The sequence below is a fragment of the Balaenoptera acutorostrata genome, chromosome 20, assembly GCF_949987535.1.
Source record: "Balaenoptera acutorostrata chromosome 20, mBalAcu1.1, whole genome shotgun sequence".
NCBI classification, from domain to species: domain Eukaryota; kingdom Metazoa; phylum Chordata; class Mammalia; order Artiodactyla; family Balaenopteridae; genus Balaenoptera; species Balaenoptera acutorostrata.
The window spans coordinates 15,801,955-15,818,096 of record NC_080083.1 but is presented as its reverse complement, the minus strand read 5'-3'; the positions used below and the strand labels follow the sequence as shown (position 1 = coordinate 15,818,096).

Genomic DNA, 16,142 nt, shown 5'->3' with positions numbered 1-16,142 from the left:
GTTTTTTGGTGGAAACCGTGATGCTATGCTGTGTGGCCACATTTTCACAGTACTTCGGCGGTGGGAGGGTGGTCCCTTTGCCTGGTTAGGCTGGAAGGCTATTTACCATTTTGTTCAGGGGAAACACAGCCCAGACTCAAGAGTCGAGACCAAGTCATGAGACTCACTGGAGTCAAACTCTGGCATCAGCCCCGACTGCTTCTAGGCAGCAGTGCCTTCACCCTAACAAAACCACCTAGAATGTGCCTACATGGAAAAACAAAGCAAAATATAGCACTTCACGGAATTACAGCATGTGGCATCTCAGGAAGTTGATCCTTGAATTCAGTTTACTAAGAGAGTAAACTGAATCTTTTTCCTGAGATCAGCTAAAGGTGGCTTTCACCACCAAAGGGGTAATAAAAATAATGTAGTGAAATTACTCATTTTATAACCAATTACCAAATTATTGTTGAAACAGCCAGTTCTTATTGATACAGGAAGACGTTCAAGACCTAGTACTGGGTAGACAGAGAAAGACAAATACTGTACGGTATCTCTTATACATGGAATCTAAAAATGCCAAACTCGGAGAAACAGAGTAGAGTGGTGGTTACCAGGGGGTAGGTGGGGTTGTTGAGGGAAATGGGGAGATGTTGGTCAAAGGGTACAAATTTCCAGTTATGAGATTATAAAGTTCTGGGGATTTAATGTACAGCATGGCAATTACAGCTAATAATACTGAATCATGTACTTGAATGTTGCTAAGAGAGATCTTAAATAGTCTTACCACAAAAAAGAAACGGCAGTTATGTCAGGGGACGGAGGTGTTAGCTAATGCTACAGTGTTAATCAGTTTGCAATATGTAAATGTATGAAATCAATACATTGGACACCTTAAACTTATGCAATGTTGTGCATCAACTGTATCTCAATAAAGCTAGGGGAAAAAAAGGAACAGTGGCAGTTAAGTGCAGTGTAAGTGCTCAATAAACGCTGCTACAGTTAAAAAAAAAAAAAAAGACCTAATACTGGGTGAAGAAGTAAGGCTGAAGAACAGGTTTTGTGGGAAAAAAAAAAAATCCATCAATATATGTGATAAGAGTAAGACCTAGAGAAATAGGTAAGATAATGTCAACTGCTGTCTGTGGTTATTGAGTTTCTAAATGATTTCTCCCTTTGTAATTTTCTGCATTTCTGCAAAACATATATATATAAAATCAGATTAAAAGATCTTAAAAAAGAAAACAAGAGAGCTATTTCTGGGAAGCCTCTTCATACCTCAAATGGGTTATATATATCCCAATTCTACAGATTTGTCACATGACCAGAATTACTGTTGAAGGTTCAGTGAAACCAAGCACTGAAAAAAAAAAAAAAAAATGGCCAAAGCAGCAGCAGGTACTTGTTTTAAGAGAATGGGCCAGGGACTTCCCTGGCAATCCAGTGGTTAAGACTCTGCACCTCCACTGCAGGGGGTGCGGGTTTGATCCCTGGTTGGGGAACTAAGATCCCACATGCCATGCGGCCAAAAAAAAAAAAAATGGGCCAAAAAATTTCTAAGAATTTCAGCTAGCACTACCCTGGGAGCAATCAGTACCCATTTTGATAAGGCAGCTGCATCTGGCCTTAGAAGATGTTGAGAAGTATTTATTAAAATCTGCACCTAATTGAGATCTGAAATAAGGGAACAGTATTTCCACCCTTTAGTTTAATGTCTTTAGTTTAGATTAAATGCCTAATCTTCCATGCTAATCTTAAATACTGGTACTTAATTTTTAAAAACTAGATGGATAGAGGTTTCAGTTTTCAAATCCTATCACACACTTAAATTAGGTGAGAACTAGCTGCAGAGAAGGACACTTCACTGTGCCCAGGGGAGCATAAAGGAGGGAAAATCTGAGAAAGTCAATTAAGGACTCACCTTGCCAGCAAGATCCCCTGGTACTCTTCCAGCTGTCTCATGAAGCTGGGGTTGGGCTTGGTCACTGTTCGTCTTTCCTTCACGTAGTCATAGGCTCGGTCCAGATTCCAGCCATACTCCTTCATCGCATAGGCAATCACAGTGGAGGCTGAGCGACTCACCCCCATTTTGCAGTGCACAAGGCATTTAGATCCGTGTTTCCTAGTTTGGGGGATTGAGGTAAGGAGGAAAACACAATAGTGAGTACACTTTAAAAGCTAGGTTCTGAATGTGTCCACGTCTCCTGTCTGGCCTTTCCATTTTCTTGCTTTGCAATTCACCCCACCTTAGTGCACTTGTGTGCACCTCTAATCAAATGTGTGGGGCAATTCTGGTGCACTCAAACGATATTCAGTGTTAATATTAAGCCTCTCTAGTTCATTCAGCAAACATTTATCAGGCATTTACCATGTTTGAGACAATGTGCAAGGTCTGGGATGCAAAAATAAGTAACAGTTTTTCCCTAAAGGGTAGGACTCATTGGGAGAAGTAGACAATTAAAATTCAAAATCGTAATTGCAATGACAGTTGGTCAAGAGCACAGAAGGAAAATTTTCTATTTAGAGACTGGACCCCATTTTGTGTGTGGCTGGAGGCCAGTCCTCTCAGCCCCAGGGGCATGTTGACGGCTGGCATGCTATTGAATTACAGGTGTGGCAGTGATTCATCTAATTTACCCAAATGTTGTGAGTTGCTTCCAGTTCCAGTTCCAGTAAGAGTTCTGTCCCGGGAGGAAAGCACAAACCAAATGAAACTAACTCTCCTCTTTACTCAGATGTAGCCCTGGATATTACTTTTTACAACACCACCACCCGTGTTCTGTCTAGGGACTGGCTATATAACCCGTGGCGCTGGATGGGACCATGTGATGCACCACATGGCTTTCTCAGCAAGGAGGGTGGAATGAATAACTAGCTGTTTTTGTGTTTTTATATGGGGTGGAAGAAAGAGAAAACAAAGTCACCATAAAGTGACACAAACAAACAAACAAACAAACAAAACTCCTCAGTCTTATGCCAGAGCTCATTACCTTGGATCTGAGCATTACTCAGCTATGCTAATTCTGCTAATAACACAGTGTCTGGCCCAGAGTAAGCCTTCAAATATTTGCTAAATGTATGAACAAACTTATGGATCTCCTGATTAGATCTGTCAGTTGTAAGTAGGAACAACATTTTAAAATCTGGAAAAAAGAACAGTTACTCTTATCACTAGTGTATGTGGGCTGGAATCCCTCCCAAGTGGTTATTCCAATAAATTAAAAAATGTACATGTCAGCTAACAGGGGAAATCTATTCATCCACTCACTCACTGTATTACAGGAGACAAGCTTCCTTCCAGAAGCTTATAATCCTTCTGCTGGAGACAGACACACATGAATGAGTTAAGCACCAATGCAAGGAGGCATAAGGTTAAGTGCCAAAATGAGAGGGCCAGCCAGATAAGCTATGGGAATGGAGAGAATGGTCTGGAATAACTGAAACAGTCTCAGAAGAAAGGTAAAATTTTAGTGTCCTATGGCTGGTGCGCATAGGCGTCTCTGTATGCTTAGGTGATCCCAAGTGACTAGGACACGTTTGTTTTGCTTACGGCACCACAGAGTTTTCACTTAGACTACAGTTGGCAAAGCCAAGTCACAGTGACTCAGATGGAAGTTCAGACATGGGCTCTATATTCTCCCATCAAGCTCTGACAACTCTAATACATCGGATTTCAGGTCTATGCCTGCAGGCACGGAAGGTGCTCAAACTTGGACAATCTTAAGAAAAATACAATTATGAAATCCACTCCTATGAAAACATTTCTTCATTTTGAACTGGGCTTTTTCAGTGGATGGCTTCTAACTCAGGTAATGAAGGATCTGCAGTTAGTTCTCACCTAGCCCAATTTCACCTTTCAGGTTCAGGGCCCACCCCACCCCCTCACTTCAAGTGCTAGATTGTCCAGATTAAGCCCAGCATCACATTAGGAATCCTAAACTCACCCACGTGTAGGTAGAGTGGCCCTGAAAGTGTGGAGTCCTAACCACTGGACCGCCAGGGCCCTGATTAGGGTGAAACACATGAGATGCCCAGGCTGCCACTTAAGGGGAGGCACTCACTCTGAGACGCTGACCTATACTTGCAGGACATGGAGAGTACGTGCCTCTCAGTAAATGTAATGTGGGTGCCTCACACATCTCCCTCTAACCCCAGCCCTGCTGAAATCAAGTCTTTCTCTTCACTAGGACTGGGGCCTCGCCTTGATCTCTAGCCTCTTTGGCTGTAACCCTGACAACTTGCCTAGTCTTTTCCAGTCCCCTTTCCTTAAGGAACTAGACTATTCCCATATATTTGATGGACTGAAATGAGACATGATCTTAGGTTCAAGTCCTGTCTCAACCACTAGTTAGTTAATATCTCTGAACCTCATCTCTGCAGTCTGTCCTCTTTTGTACAGAAGGAAGACAGCATATGCCTCTCTGGGTTCTGGAACGTAGAGGAGAGAATATGTGTAAGGTACATGGCACATAGGAAGCATGCCATGAGTGGCAGAAGCTTCAACAGTATAAAACAGTCTTTCAGGTACTGGTTAGAGACTGAGAGAATGGGCTCAGAGCTGGAGTATGGGGATTCAGGACACCTAAGAGGAAGCATTTCCTGACCATGAAGGTCCTTAAGTGAGGTGTGGTATCATTCTTGAAGGAGGACTTTAAAAACAGAAGTGGGAATTCCCTGGCGGTCCAGTGGTTAGGACTCCACGCTTTCACTGCTGAGGGCCTGGGTCTTTTCTCTCTCATCTGCCAGGGAGGCTCTGAGGGTCACCCCACCTGCGGAGGGAATGTGGCCAACATGCTTACTGATGGTTTTTTCTATTGAAGGGATAAATAGGACTGGCAAAGAAATCCCCAGGGACTTAAAAAAATCAGTGTTGATATATTAATACTAATACTAAACACTAAATTAATACTATGGAATTGTTTCACTAAAAGGACCAATTAATTTAAGGAAGACAACAACAGAAGGGCCAGAGAAAAATTTCACTATTTAGAGTATCATAAAAGTAAAGTAAAAGAATGGGAAAAGATTTCCAAAGCCTACTGTTTCTCTCCTTGTCTCCAGAGAGCAGGATCAAGTGTTCCACCTGTCTGGAATAATTTCTATTCTATAACTTCCAAGTGTCCCCATTGGTAACTTAAGAATTCTTCCTTCTCTCATTCAGAATTTCTTCTCTATTTCAGAATTTCTTCCTTCTCTCATTTCTATTTCTTTCACTGCAGCTTGAGTTTATTTTCTCTAATTTTGTGCTCAACGGAAATAGCCAACATGAGATCATCTTCCAGGGGCTTCATGTACTTAAAGCAAAAGTATTAAGTCACTAGTCATCTTTTTCCTAGTATTAAGAGATCTCAGTCTCCTTTTTTTTCTTTACTTCCTTTCCTCTGAGTATCATCAGTAGGTTATCTACAGCTTTCAGACCCCAACCATGTGTGGTGCACAAGGAAGAGGGGTCAGAACGTGTGTGTGGGACCATTACTCACTTTGCTTTAGAGATGAATTTGTAAGTGTCATTCCAGTAAGCCAGGAGATCCGTTGCCTCTTCATCATATACCCGAATGTTGTGATACTCAAAGACTCCTGGGAAGAAGTTATCTATCTCTCGAGTGACATTCAAGATATATCGCACCCTGTGAGGAAACCAACGGAGAATATGAGCCCTGCTACTCAGGCGAAATCCAATTCCCAGCACTGTTTTTCTTATTTAAAACTTGCTTACTCCTGGGCTTCCCTGGTGGCGCCGTGGTTAAGAACCCGCCTGCCAATGCAGGGGACACGGGTTCGAGCCCTGGTCTGGGAAGATCCCGCATGCCGCGAAGCAAATAAGCTCATGCGCCACAACTACTGAGCCTGCGCTCTAGAGCCCACAAGCCACAACTACTGAGCCCGAGAGCCGCAACTACGGAAGCCCACACGCCTAGAGCCCGTGCTCCACAACAAGAGAAGCCACCACAATGAGAAGCCCACGCACCGCAACCAAGAGTAGCCCCCGCTCACCGCAACTAGAGAAAGCCTGTGCACAGCAACGAAGACCCAACGCAGCCAAAAATAAAAATAAATAAAAAACAAACTTGTTTATTCCTGAGGCTGAAATTAAATACTAAAATATTGAAGAAAGCTAAAAAAAAAAAAAAAAACCCTAAGAGGCTATCCTTATTTAATACAGAAATTGTATAACAGGGTCCTGGGCATACCTGGGTACCAGGGAGTTACTGAGAGAAAAGCTGTCTACCAAGTTCAACATCTATATTCCATTTCCAGTTTGTGTTTAGTTATACAATCTCATCTTTCAGAGTCTTTTGAAAATATGCCTTGCATTTTACTCCAAAGAATCAACTTGAGGCCCATGATCTGACAATTTCTCTGCAGTCACTAAAATTACCAGCAACAAAATTTATTTTTTGGAGGTCATCTATATTAAATCAGACTATTAACGTGTACCTTAAGAAAAGAAAAATAGAAGGAAACATTCCCTCCTATCTTTCTAAATGCCAGGTTGTCAGGTTTTGCTCTATTACTCTCCTTAAACTACATGAAGGCAAGTGAGGCCAGGCTGGGAGGGTCAGAGGAAAGCTGGACTCAAAGCTCTCTTAACTCTCTAGGCTGCATTCCTGGCTGCTATGGCAGCAGATGTGTCTGAGAGTTCTCCCAGGCTTGCAGAAAATGGTTTCTGTATCAAAAATTTCTTTTGCTATCTCTCTCACTGTGCAATCTCAATAAATGCTTCGGTTTAATCTGCCAAAGGATTATCTTTTCTCAGTGCTGTGTGGACTTAGACATCACTGTTGTCAACTCCAACAACACAGTGCAGACTCACTCATTTCCCTCTGTAGAAGCTGCTTCCTTCTCAGAAGCACACGTGGGGTTCTACAAACCCAATCACTGAAGTCAGAGAAATGACTACAAAAAGGGAGAGCCAAGCTAATGAATTCTGTGGTTAAGGTCAAGCAACCAAAATTTTTCTGGGACACGGTTTGAATCTGTTTTAACTTAGCATCAAAGTCCATTACTAGAAAGGATTTTTTCTTTTTAATTTAAAAAGCAAGCTGGGCTTCCCTGGTGGTCCAGTGGTTAAGACTCGGTGCTTCCACTGCAGGGGGCGAGGGTTCGATTCCCTGGTCGGGGAACTAGGATCCCACATGCCGTGCGGTGCGGCCAAAAAAAAAAAAATTAAGAAAAAGCAAGCAACATGCACCTGTGGAAAACACTCCAGCAGTTCCCCAAAAGGTTACCACCATATGACCCCGTAAGTCCTCTCCTACGCATAAACTGAAGAGAAAATGACAACATATGTCCACCCAAAGATTCACACATGAATGGTCGTAAGAGTATTCATAATAGCCAAAAAGTGGAAACAACCCAAAGGCCCATCAAATGATGAATGGGCAAATAAAATGTGATGTGTATATATATCTCCATATAATGGAATATTATTTGGCAATAAAAAAGGAATGAAGTACTAATACATAGTACAACATTGATAAACCTTGAAAATACAATGTTAAGTGAAATAAACCATGCTTAAAAGACTACATATTGTATAATTTCATATAAATGAAATGTCCAGAATAGGCAAATCTATAGAGACAGAAAGTAGGCTAGTAGTTTCTAGGAGCTGAAGGGAGGAAGGGAAATGGGGGTGACTGCTAAAGGGTACAGGCTTTCCTTTTGGGTTGGAAAAAAATGTTCTGAATTGATTGTTGCACAGCTCTGTGAATATACTAAAAACCACTGAAGAACACATTTTAAAAGGGTGAACGATATATGTGAATTATATCTCAAAACTGTCAGAAAAAAAGGCAAGCACACTTCCTCTTATTTCATTTAAAATAAAAATGAACAACCTTCCCATCCCCAATCCCATACTTCAGTAATAGATTATAGCAGGACAGGGTTTCCCAATCTTTTTCATTACAGAAGTCTAGTCAGCCACTACCAATTGGAAATGGCACTCCCTGCAACTTCTTTGTCATTCTTACACTTCATTGTAAGCTATTCCTTACAATGCTTTGTAAGGAATAGCATTTTACTTGGGAGTTCTAAAGTCAGTGGATTGGGAGAAAATGGCCTTATTGTCAAAATTACACTTGAAAAATCCCTTAAATCATCCACAGGGGGCAATACACGTTTTGTGTACAGATCCCTGAACTATAATTCTTGATCCATTGAAGTTTTTTTTTTTAATAAATTTATTTAATTTTTATTTATTTATTTTTGGCTGTGTTGGGTCTTTGTTGCTGCGCACGGGCTTTCTCTAGTTGCGGGGAGCGGGGGATACTCTTCCTTGCGGTGCAAGGACGTCTCATTGCAGTGGCTTCTCGTTGCGGAGCATGGGCTCTAGGCGCGAGGGTTTCAGTAGTCGTGGCACGCGGGTTCAGCAGTTGTGGCTTGTGGGCTCTAGAGCGCAGGCTCAGTAGTTGTGGTGCACGGGCTTAGTTTAGTTGCTCCACAGCAGGTGGGATCTTCCTGGACCAGGGCTCGAACCCGTGTCCCCTGCATTGGCAGGTGGATTCTTAACCACTGTGCCACCTGTGAAATCCTTCATCCATTAAAGTTTAAGCACCAGTGAATTTAAGAAATAAGATCTAAGTAGATGTCTGAGCATCTAACCATTCTTGTCTTTTTTCTGTGTTCTATAATTTAGCATTGTAAGTAGTAAATGAGATAAATAGGTCTCATCTCCAGCTGGGGATATAAGTCAAAAGTCAAAGTGAATATATGCATGAAGTGATTCTAATGCATTTGGCAGGCAGTGCTCTATCAAATCTCAGATTTCATATTAAACACTGTATCAGGTGCTAGTTTCCTGCAGGTCACATTCTGTCAATTTTTCTATCATTCCTTCACATTTACCGGGCACCCTTTTGATATAAGGCTCTGAGCTAGGTATGTGTCACACAAAACTAAGATATGGTCTCTGCTTTCAAGAACTTCTGATTCAATCCTTATCAACTTAAATTTTCCAAGTTCTATTTATTTTCATACCTTAATATTAAGTAACCAGATTTCCATCCCCCCCCCCCCCCCCCCCCCCCCCCCCCCCGCCACAAGAACTCTTTGTATAATCACTTGGCTTCCTTTCTTCTGAGGGAAAAGTAGGAAGTATGCATCTAATCATGTTAAAGATAACCAGAAGGCTGACTTGTAGCTGAGAAAACAGGCAGCCAGAAACCAGTCAGGGAGTCATCACTATCTCTTGAGTCTCAGTAGGTCTTATCTCTGTCCAAAATGAAGAGTTAGAATGGCCAATTTCCAGACATGATTTTCTCTTCTCTTACTGGAATGATCTGACCTCCTAAGGCCGAGTTCAATGAAAGATTTAGGCATTAGCTAAGAAGTGAAAAGGGAAGAATGGCAGCTTTTTGCTTGCTGAATGTTCACTGTGGTCTCAGTTGCTTCAATCAAACTCATAACCATGCCGCTTAGGAACACATTTCTTACTACAAGGTCAGTCTTCTTGTTCAATTTTACACTGTCTCTTTTATATTTATAACCTACTTAGTCTTCGTGCACCTTACTATAAAAGGATAGGAACTGAGTCTTATTTTTCTTTGGATCCCTAGCATCTAGCACTGTGCTTGGCCTACAGAAGTTGCTCAATAAATGTTTAATAAAGACCTGTGAACCCAGCATATGCAGTTCTGTGTACTCTTACATAAAAATAGGAACCAAAGTCTAGAGAGACAGTAAAAAGATCAGTGGTTGCCAGGGGGTAGGGGTGGGGAATAAATGGACAGAGCACAGAGGATTTTTAGGGCACTGAAAATACTCTGTATGATGCCATTGTGATGGACACATGGTCATTATACATTTGTCCAAAGCCATAGAATGTACAGCACTAAGAGTGAACTGTAACATGAACTATGGACTTCAGATGATTACGAGGTGTCAATGTAGGTTCATCAGTTGTAAAAAATGTACCTCTCCGGTGGGGATGTTGAGAATGGGGGAGACTATGCATGTGTGGGGCAGGGAGTATATGGGAATTCTCTGTACCTTCCCCTCAATTTTGCTGTGAACCTTAAACTGCTCTTAAAAAAAAAAAAAAAGGGAGTCAATAACTAGATTTGGTTTTAAACAGCATGAAAGGCTTGCACACTTGTTTCTGAAAGCCTTTCCACTGAAACAGTTGATCTTTCTTCAGAGGTGGGGGGATGAAACAGTGGGAGAATAGCCATTTTAATTTTTATTAAATTACACCCAGTAAGAATCAACTGGAAGCAACTCTTAAGCTTAAAGTTACTCACTGACACCTCTCTGACGGGAAAATGTAAAGATAGAACAGTGATTTCTGCGACATGGGGGTGTCAGCAATTGCTCTGTGTGCTTACCCTCGGTTCTGTAAATCCTCTAAGTTAGAGGCATTCCATTCCGAGCCCTGTGGAACCAAAAAGACAAGGTTAGAGAGTATTAGCCAATGAACCAAATACAATACTTGAAAAGGAGCCCTGTGAGGGAAGAAACAGAGTTTCTAAAAAGAAGGCCAATAACATCTACCAAGTTTCCTCTCTATGTGCCAGGTACTTTATATGCTATCATATTCAGTTTCCACAAATGATAGAGTAAGAAAGTTACCTTCATTTTTTAGAGATATGAAAACCAACCCTTATAGAATTCAGATAATATTTGCTCAAGATCACATTGCTGGAAAGGTTTCTTTGACCACTCTCCAATCTAAGTTAAATGTCGTCTGTCACTCTTGTTTATAGTAGTCTATTTTATCAGTAGCATGCATCACTATTTTTACTTGTATATTTATTTATGTGCTTATTTACTACCTTTCTCCTCCACTATAATACAAGCTTCTTGAGGGCAGCAACCAGGTCTCTTGTTCTCTATGGAAACTCCTGCACAGTGCCTGGCACCTGGCAGGTATTCTTAAATGAACAGAGTGGCATTATTATGAATTAAAACTGGATTTCATTTTAAAACCCCCACTTTTTCTAGTGCATTATGTTGCATCTAAGAAGTTGGGATGGTACGGTGTGTGTGTATGTCTATAGGGGGAGAGAGTGAAATAGTCAAACAAATGAGGGAAACATGATGTGCAAAATTTAAAGGAAAATGTTTCTATAGATTATCTGCAAGATACATCAATTGTTAATATTTTGCCATATTTGCTTTCTTGCTCTCCTTCCCTTTCTTTCTACATACATCATATTTTTTTTTTATCTGAACCATTTAAGTAACTTGAGCATCATGACACTTCAGTACTTGATCATGTATCATCTAAGAACAAGAATATTCTCCTATATAATTCCATTTTTGCAACCAAGAAAGATAACATTAATACAATAATAATCTAATACATCATCTATATGTGAATTTTAAAAATTGCCCTCAAAATGTCCTTTATATTCATTCAATCAAGAATCATACTGTGCATTTAGTTGCCATGTCTTTAATCTAGAACAGTCCACCCCTGTGCCTTTACTTTTTGTCTTTCATGATATTGACATTTTTGTAGACTGCAGGTCTGTAATACTGGAGAGCTCCCCACAACCTGGATTTATCTGATTGTTTCCTGATGATTAGATTCAGGTCAAACACTCCTGGCAAGAATATGACAAGGGAGGGCTTCCCTGGCGGCACAGTGCTTAAGAATCCGCCTGCCAACGCAGGGGACACGGGTTCAAGCCCTGGTCTGGGAAGATCCCACATGCCGCGGAGCAACTAAGTCTGTGCGCCACAACTACTGAGCCTGCGCTCTAGAGCCTGCGTGCCACGACTGCTGAAGCCCATGTGCCCTAGAGCCCATGCTCTGCAACAAGAGAAGCCACCACAATGAGAAGCCCGTGCACCACAACGAAGAGTAGCCCCTGCTCACCACAACTAGAAAAAGCCCGCGCACAGCAACGAAGACCCAACACAGCCAAAAATAAATAAATAAAATAAATAAATTTATATAAAAAAAGAATATTACAAGGGAGATATTGTGTACTTCATACTGCATCAAATCATGAGGCACATAATGTCAGTTTGTCCCATGATGTCAGACTGAGTTTGAATTCTTGGTAGATACCTTTGTGTCTGCCACATCCCTCTATTGTAAAGGTTCCTTTGAAATTAATTAGTAGTCCATAGTAATCTTTGAAGCCGTGTGAAAGCCAAAATAATCTTTTTGCCCTATGATTTCAGCATCAATTGCCGATCTTGCCCAAATGAATTATTCTACTGGAGGTTACAAAACGGTAATTTTCTAATTCCATCATTCCTTCTGCAAGTTAGCTGGCATTCTTCTGTAAAAGAGTCTCACCTAATCAATCATCACACCCTTTACTGAAGTGTCACTATGGACTCTTGAATTCTTTTTGTATTTAGAATGTTATAATCCATTACCATCTTTTTTTCTGGACATGCAGATTGTCCAGAATTTGGCCAGTGGGAATCTCTTCAAACAGGTTCCTTTTGATATGATTCCATTAGTCTTTGAGCGCATCCATGCTTTGTGGTACAAAACGTTGTTCCGGATTCACTTTGTGAGTACAATCAGCCAGTTCCCCAAGAAGCCCTGGTTTCTTTTAGTGAAGAATGATATTTTGTAACCAAGATCTGGGCATTAATTAGGTATGCTCCTAACTACTGGGTGTCATTGTTTCTAAAACTTTTCAGTGGTCAGATCTAGGAAATATTTCTGAAAAAATACTGAGTTTATACTGGTACCTTCAACTGAAATTAATTCAACACCACAAGGTTCTTCCTTTCTTTCTTGCCTCTCCCACACTGTTTATATCTCCTTACTCCACGGTGAGAACTTTGGTTCCCAACAACTCATTTACTCTACTTACAAAATAGTTTTAACATTATTACACCAATACCAAAACCAATAACAAAAATATTAAGTCCAAATTTTCTTTGCATTTCTTTTTTTTTCCTTATTATATCCCACTAAGGGGTACAATCAGAGTATTATGCTTAAGTTATTTGAATTAATTTCTTTCTGTGAGGTTATCAATTTGATATATATTTGGGTTCATTTGCTCCTGTTTATATTCAGTTTTAGAGTGTGTTTTTTCTTCCATGTTTTCCATTTTTTTGAATATACAAGACTTTTATGATATTGAAAGTCAAAAGTTTATTAAAAAGTAAACTTGAAGTCTCACTCCCACCCCCATCTCCTCAATTCCCATGGGTAACCGTTTTTTATTAGTTTGTGGCTTATTCTACCTATGTTGTATTTTGAAAAAAAAAAGCAAATATATACTTACCACTCTGACTTACACAAAAGTACTTTACTACATATGCTTTTTTTGTTCTTTGCTTTCTTCACTTTACAATATATCCTCAGACCCACTCCACATCACAGTGCCACTTTCCCCATAGACTTGCCAACAAAATGTGTGGTTAAGCTTTTGAATCTTTTCCAAACTGATAGGCATGAAATGTTATCTCAGTGTAATTTTAATTTGCATTTCTGTTAAGCGTAAAAGTGAGCAACTCTTCAACGTTTCAGGTCCATTTTCTGTCTTTGAGCTATCTGTTCATGTCTTTTGAAAAGGCAAACATTTAAAAATAAGAATTTATCTCTTTCAGAATAATGCATTAAGTGGAATTTAGCTTTAGAAGACTCAGGTTCAAGTCCCAACTCCCCCTCTGACTGGGGGACCTTGGGCAAACTGCTTAACCTCTCTGTCTTCACTTTCCTTATCTGTAAAATGAAACACTCCTCCCATCCTAGTCCTAGGAATCTAATGGATAGGTTCCCCTCAAACTACAAATATAAAGTTTCTCCCCATTCCTTTCGCCATGTAAGAATACAAAGAGAAGTCTGTGACCTGGAAGAGGGCCCTCACCCGACCATGCAGGCACACTGGTCTCAAGACTTCCAGCCTCTCCAGAACTGTAATAAGTTTCTATTGTTTATAAGCCAACATCTCCCACCCCACCTCCCATTTCTTTCATATTAAAATGGAAAACCCTCTCTCCATCCTAAATCCTCCTCTGGACACTGTCCTTTTCCTTTTCCTTTCATGGCCAAGATTCATAGAAATACAATCTAATACTCACTTTCTAAAATTCCTCATTTCCCGTGTATCTCAACCCACAGCACTGTGGTTTCTGCCCTCATCACTCTTGCTAATGACCTCTTCTAATTGTCTAATCCAGAGGTCACCTTTGTAACCTTATTCCACTGGCCTTCTATGAGTATCTATCTTGATATGGTCATCACTCCCTCCTTATGGAATTAGATCAGACTGCACAAATATCTAGCCTCATGCCAGACACAACAAAGAGGATCAACAAATGCTTGTTGAATAAATCATCAAATGAGATAAGTAAATGAAGCACTCTGAAAATTGTCAAGTGTTATGTAAGCACTATCTTCGTATTACAAGTGATCTGTAATTTGGCCATCGAACTAGGAGATCTCAAGGATGCTGTGCTGAACTACATTTAGGAAAATAGTCAGTAAGTGATGGATGACTGATCTTTTCTACAGACCAGGGCTCACCCGACTTGCTTTAAAAAAAATATAAGAGGTTCTGAAGACTGTGCTCAAACTTAGAAAACTGGCTCCCATACCAAAGAAAGAGGTAAGAATTGTTACAAAAAAAAAAAAAAGGACTTTCAAGGAGACAGAAGCCAAGCAATAAGGGTTGAGTGGCTAAATTGGAGCCAGGGAAATGTGACCACCTCACTCCTTAATTTAGAAATCTAAATCCTCTGTGGAATTCTGTACAGCTAGATGGAAATAACCCTGATGTGATGGTAAAAGTCCACGGTTTTCATCTACCTGTCCAGAGAAACTTCAAACTGACAATCTGAAATGACACATATCCAGAAACAAAGTAAATTAAACGCCATCAGCTACTGACTCAGTGAAGCCCATATAAAGTGACTTGGGCTCTGCTTAGGGCTGTTTCAGGTTCAACCTGAAAGAACTGGAATCAACATGGTGTAATTACTTTTCTGTTCTCAAGACAAATGCCATGCATATTAGCCCCCTTGGGGTCCTCAACAGACTCAATCTCTTTTTTTTTTCCTCCATGCTTCTCAGGCAGTGACATAATTCCATGGGGGTTTTTGGTAAGTTCTATGTAATTATGCAAAGCATATTTTAATTGTATGGACGTATAAAATGAAATCTTGAAACTATACTGTAATACATTTTTTAAAAAATTTATTTATTTTTGGCTGCGATGGGTCTTCGTTGCTGCGCGTGGGCTTTCTCTAGTTGCAGCGAGTGGGGGCTACTCTTCGTTGCAGTGGGCAGGCTTCTCATTGCAGTGGCTTCTCTTGTTGAGGAGCACGGGCTCTAGGCACGTGGGCTTCAGTAGTTGTGGCACGCAGGCTCAGTAGTTGTGGCGCACCGGTTTAGTTGCTCCGCGGCATGTGGGATCTTCCCGGACCAGGGATCGAACCCACGTCCCCTGCATTGGCAGGCAGATTCCTAACCACTGCGCCACCAGGGAAGTCCCGCTCCTACAGTTTTTAAATAAGTTCACTTCCACCTTTCACTCTGGCTCACCTACACTGTACTCTGGCCCAAAGACTGAAGTGACTGATTTCTTTTAAAATGTTATCCTTAGTACATGCACCCCAGTGTTCACTGCAGCACTGTTTACAATAGCCAAGACATGGAAGCAACCTAAATGTCCATTGACAGAGGAATGGATAAAGAAGATGTGGTTCATATATACAATGGAATATTATTCATCCATTAAAAGGATGAAATAATGCCATTTGCAGCAACATGGATGGACCCAGAGATTGTCATACTGAGTGAAGTAAGTCAGAAAGAGAAAGAGAAATATATGATATCCCTTATACGCAGAATCTAAAAAGAAATGATACAAATGAACTCATTTACAAAACAGAAACAGACTCATAGACTTAGAGAACGAACTTATGGTTACCAGGGGGGAAGGGTGCAGGGAAAGGATAGTTAGGGAGTTTGGGATCAACATGTATGCACTGCTATATTTAAGGTGGATACCCAACAAGGACCTACTGTATAGCACAGGGGCCTAACTCTGCTCAAAGTTATGTAGGAGTCTGGGAGGGAATGGATACATGTATATGTATGGCTGAGTTGCTTTGCTGTGCACCTGAAACTATCACAACATTGTTAATCGGCTATACCCCACCCCCACCTCCCCAAAAAAAGGGAAGAATTCTGTAAGTTCCAAATTGGGATGAAAACTAAAATTGCCTGAAGTAAA

At 40.7% G+C, this 16,142-nt stretch overlaps 1 protein-coding gene across 9 annotated transcripts in view; it reads right to left on the bottom strand.

Annotated features, from left to right (window-relative positions):
* SSH2 (slingshot protein phosphatase 2) overlaps window positions 1-16,142 on the bottom strand; it is a 255,468-nt gene that overhangs the window by 17,111 nt on the left and 222,215 nt on the right. For all 9 annotated transcript variants that reach the window (XM_057536268.1, XM_057536271.1, XM_057536265.1 and 6 more), the window contains 3 exons: window positions 10,311-10,357; window positions 5,463-5,609; window positions 1,904-2,104 (listed from right to left, as the gene is read on the bottom strand). In XM_057536268.1, the coding sequence (XP_057392251.1) occupies window positions 1,904-2,104; window positions 5,463-5,609; window positions 10,311-10,357 (395 nt within the window). The remainder of the gene's footprint in view (window positions 1-1,903; window positions 2,105-5,462; window positions 5,610-10,310; window positions 10,358-16,142) is intronic.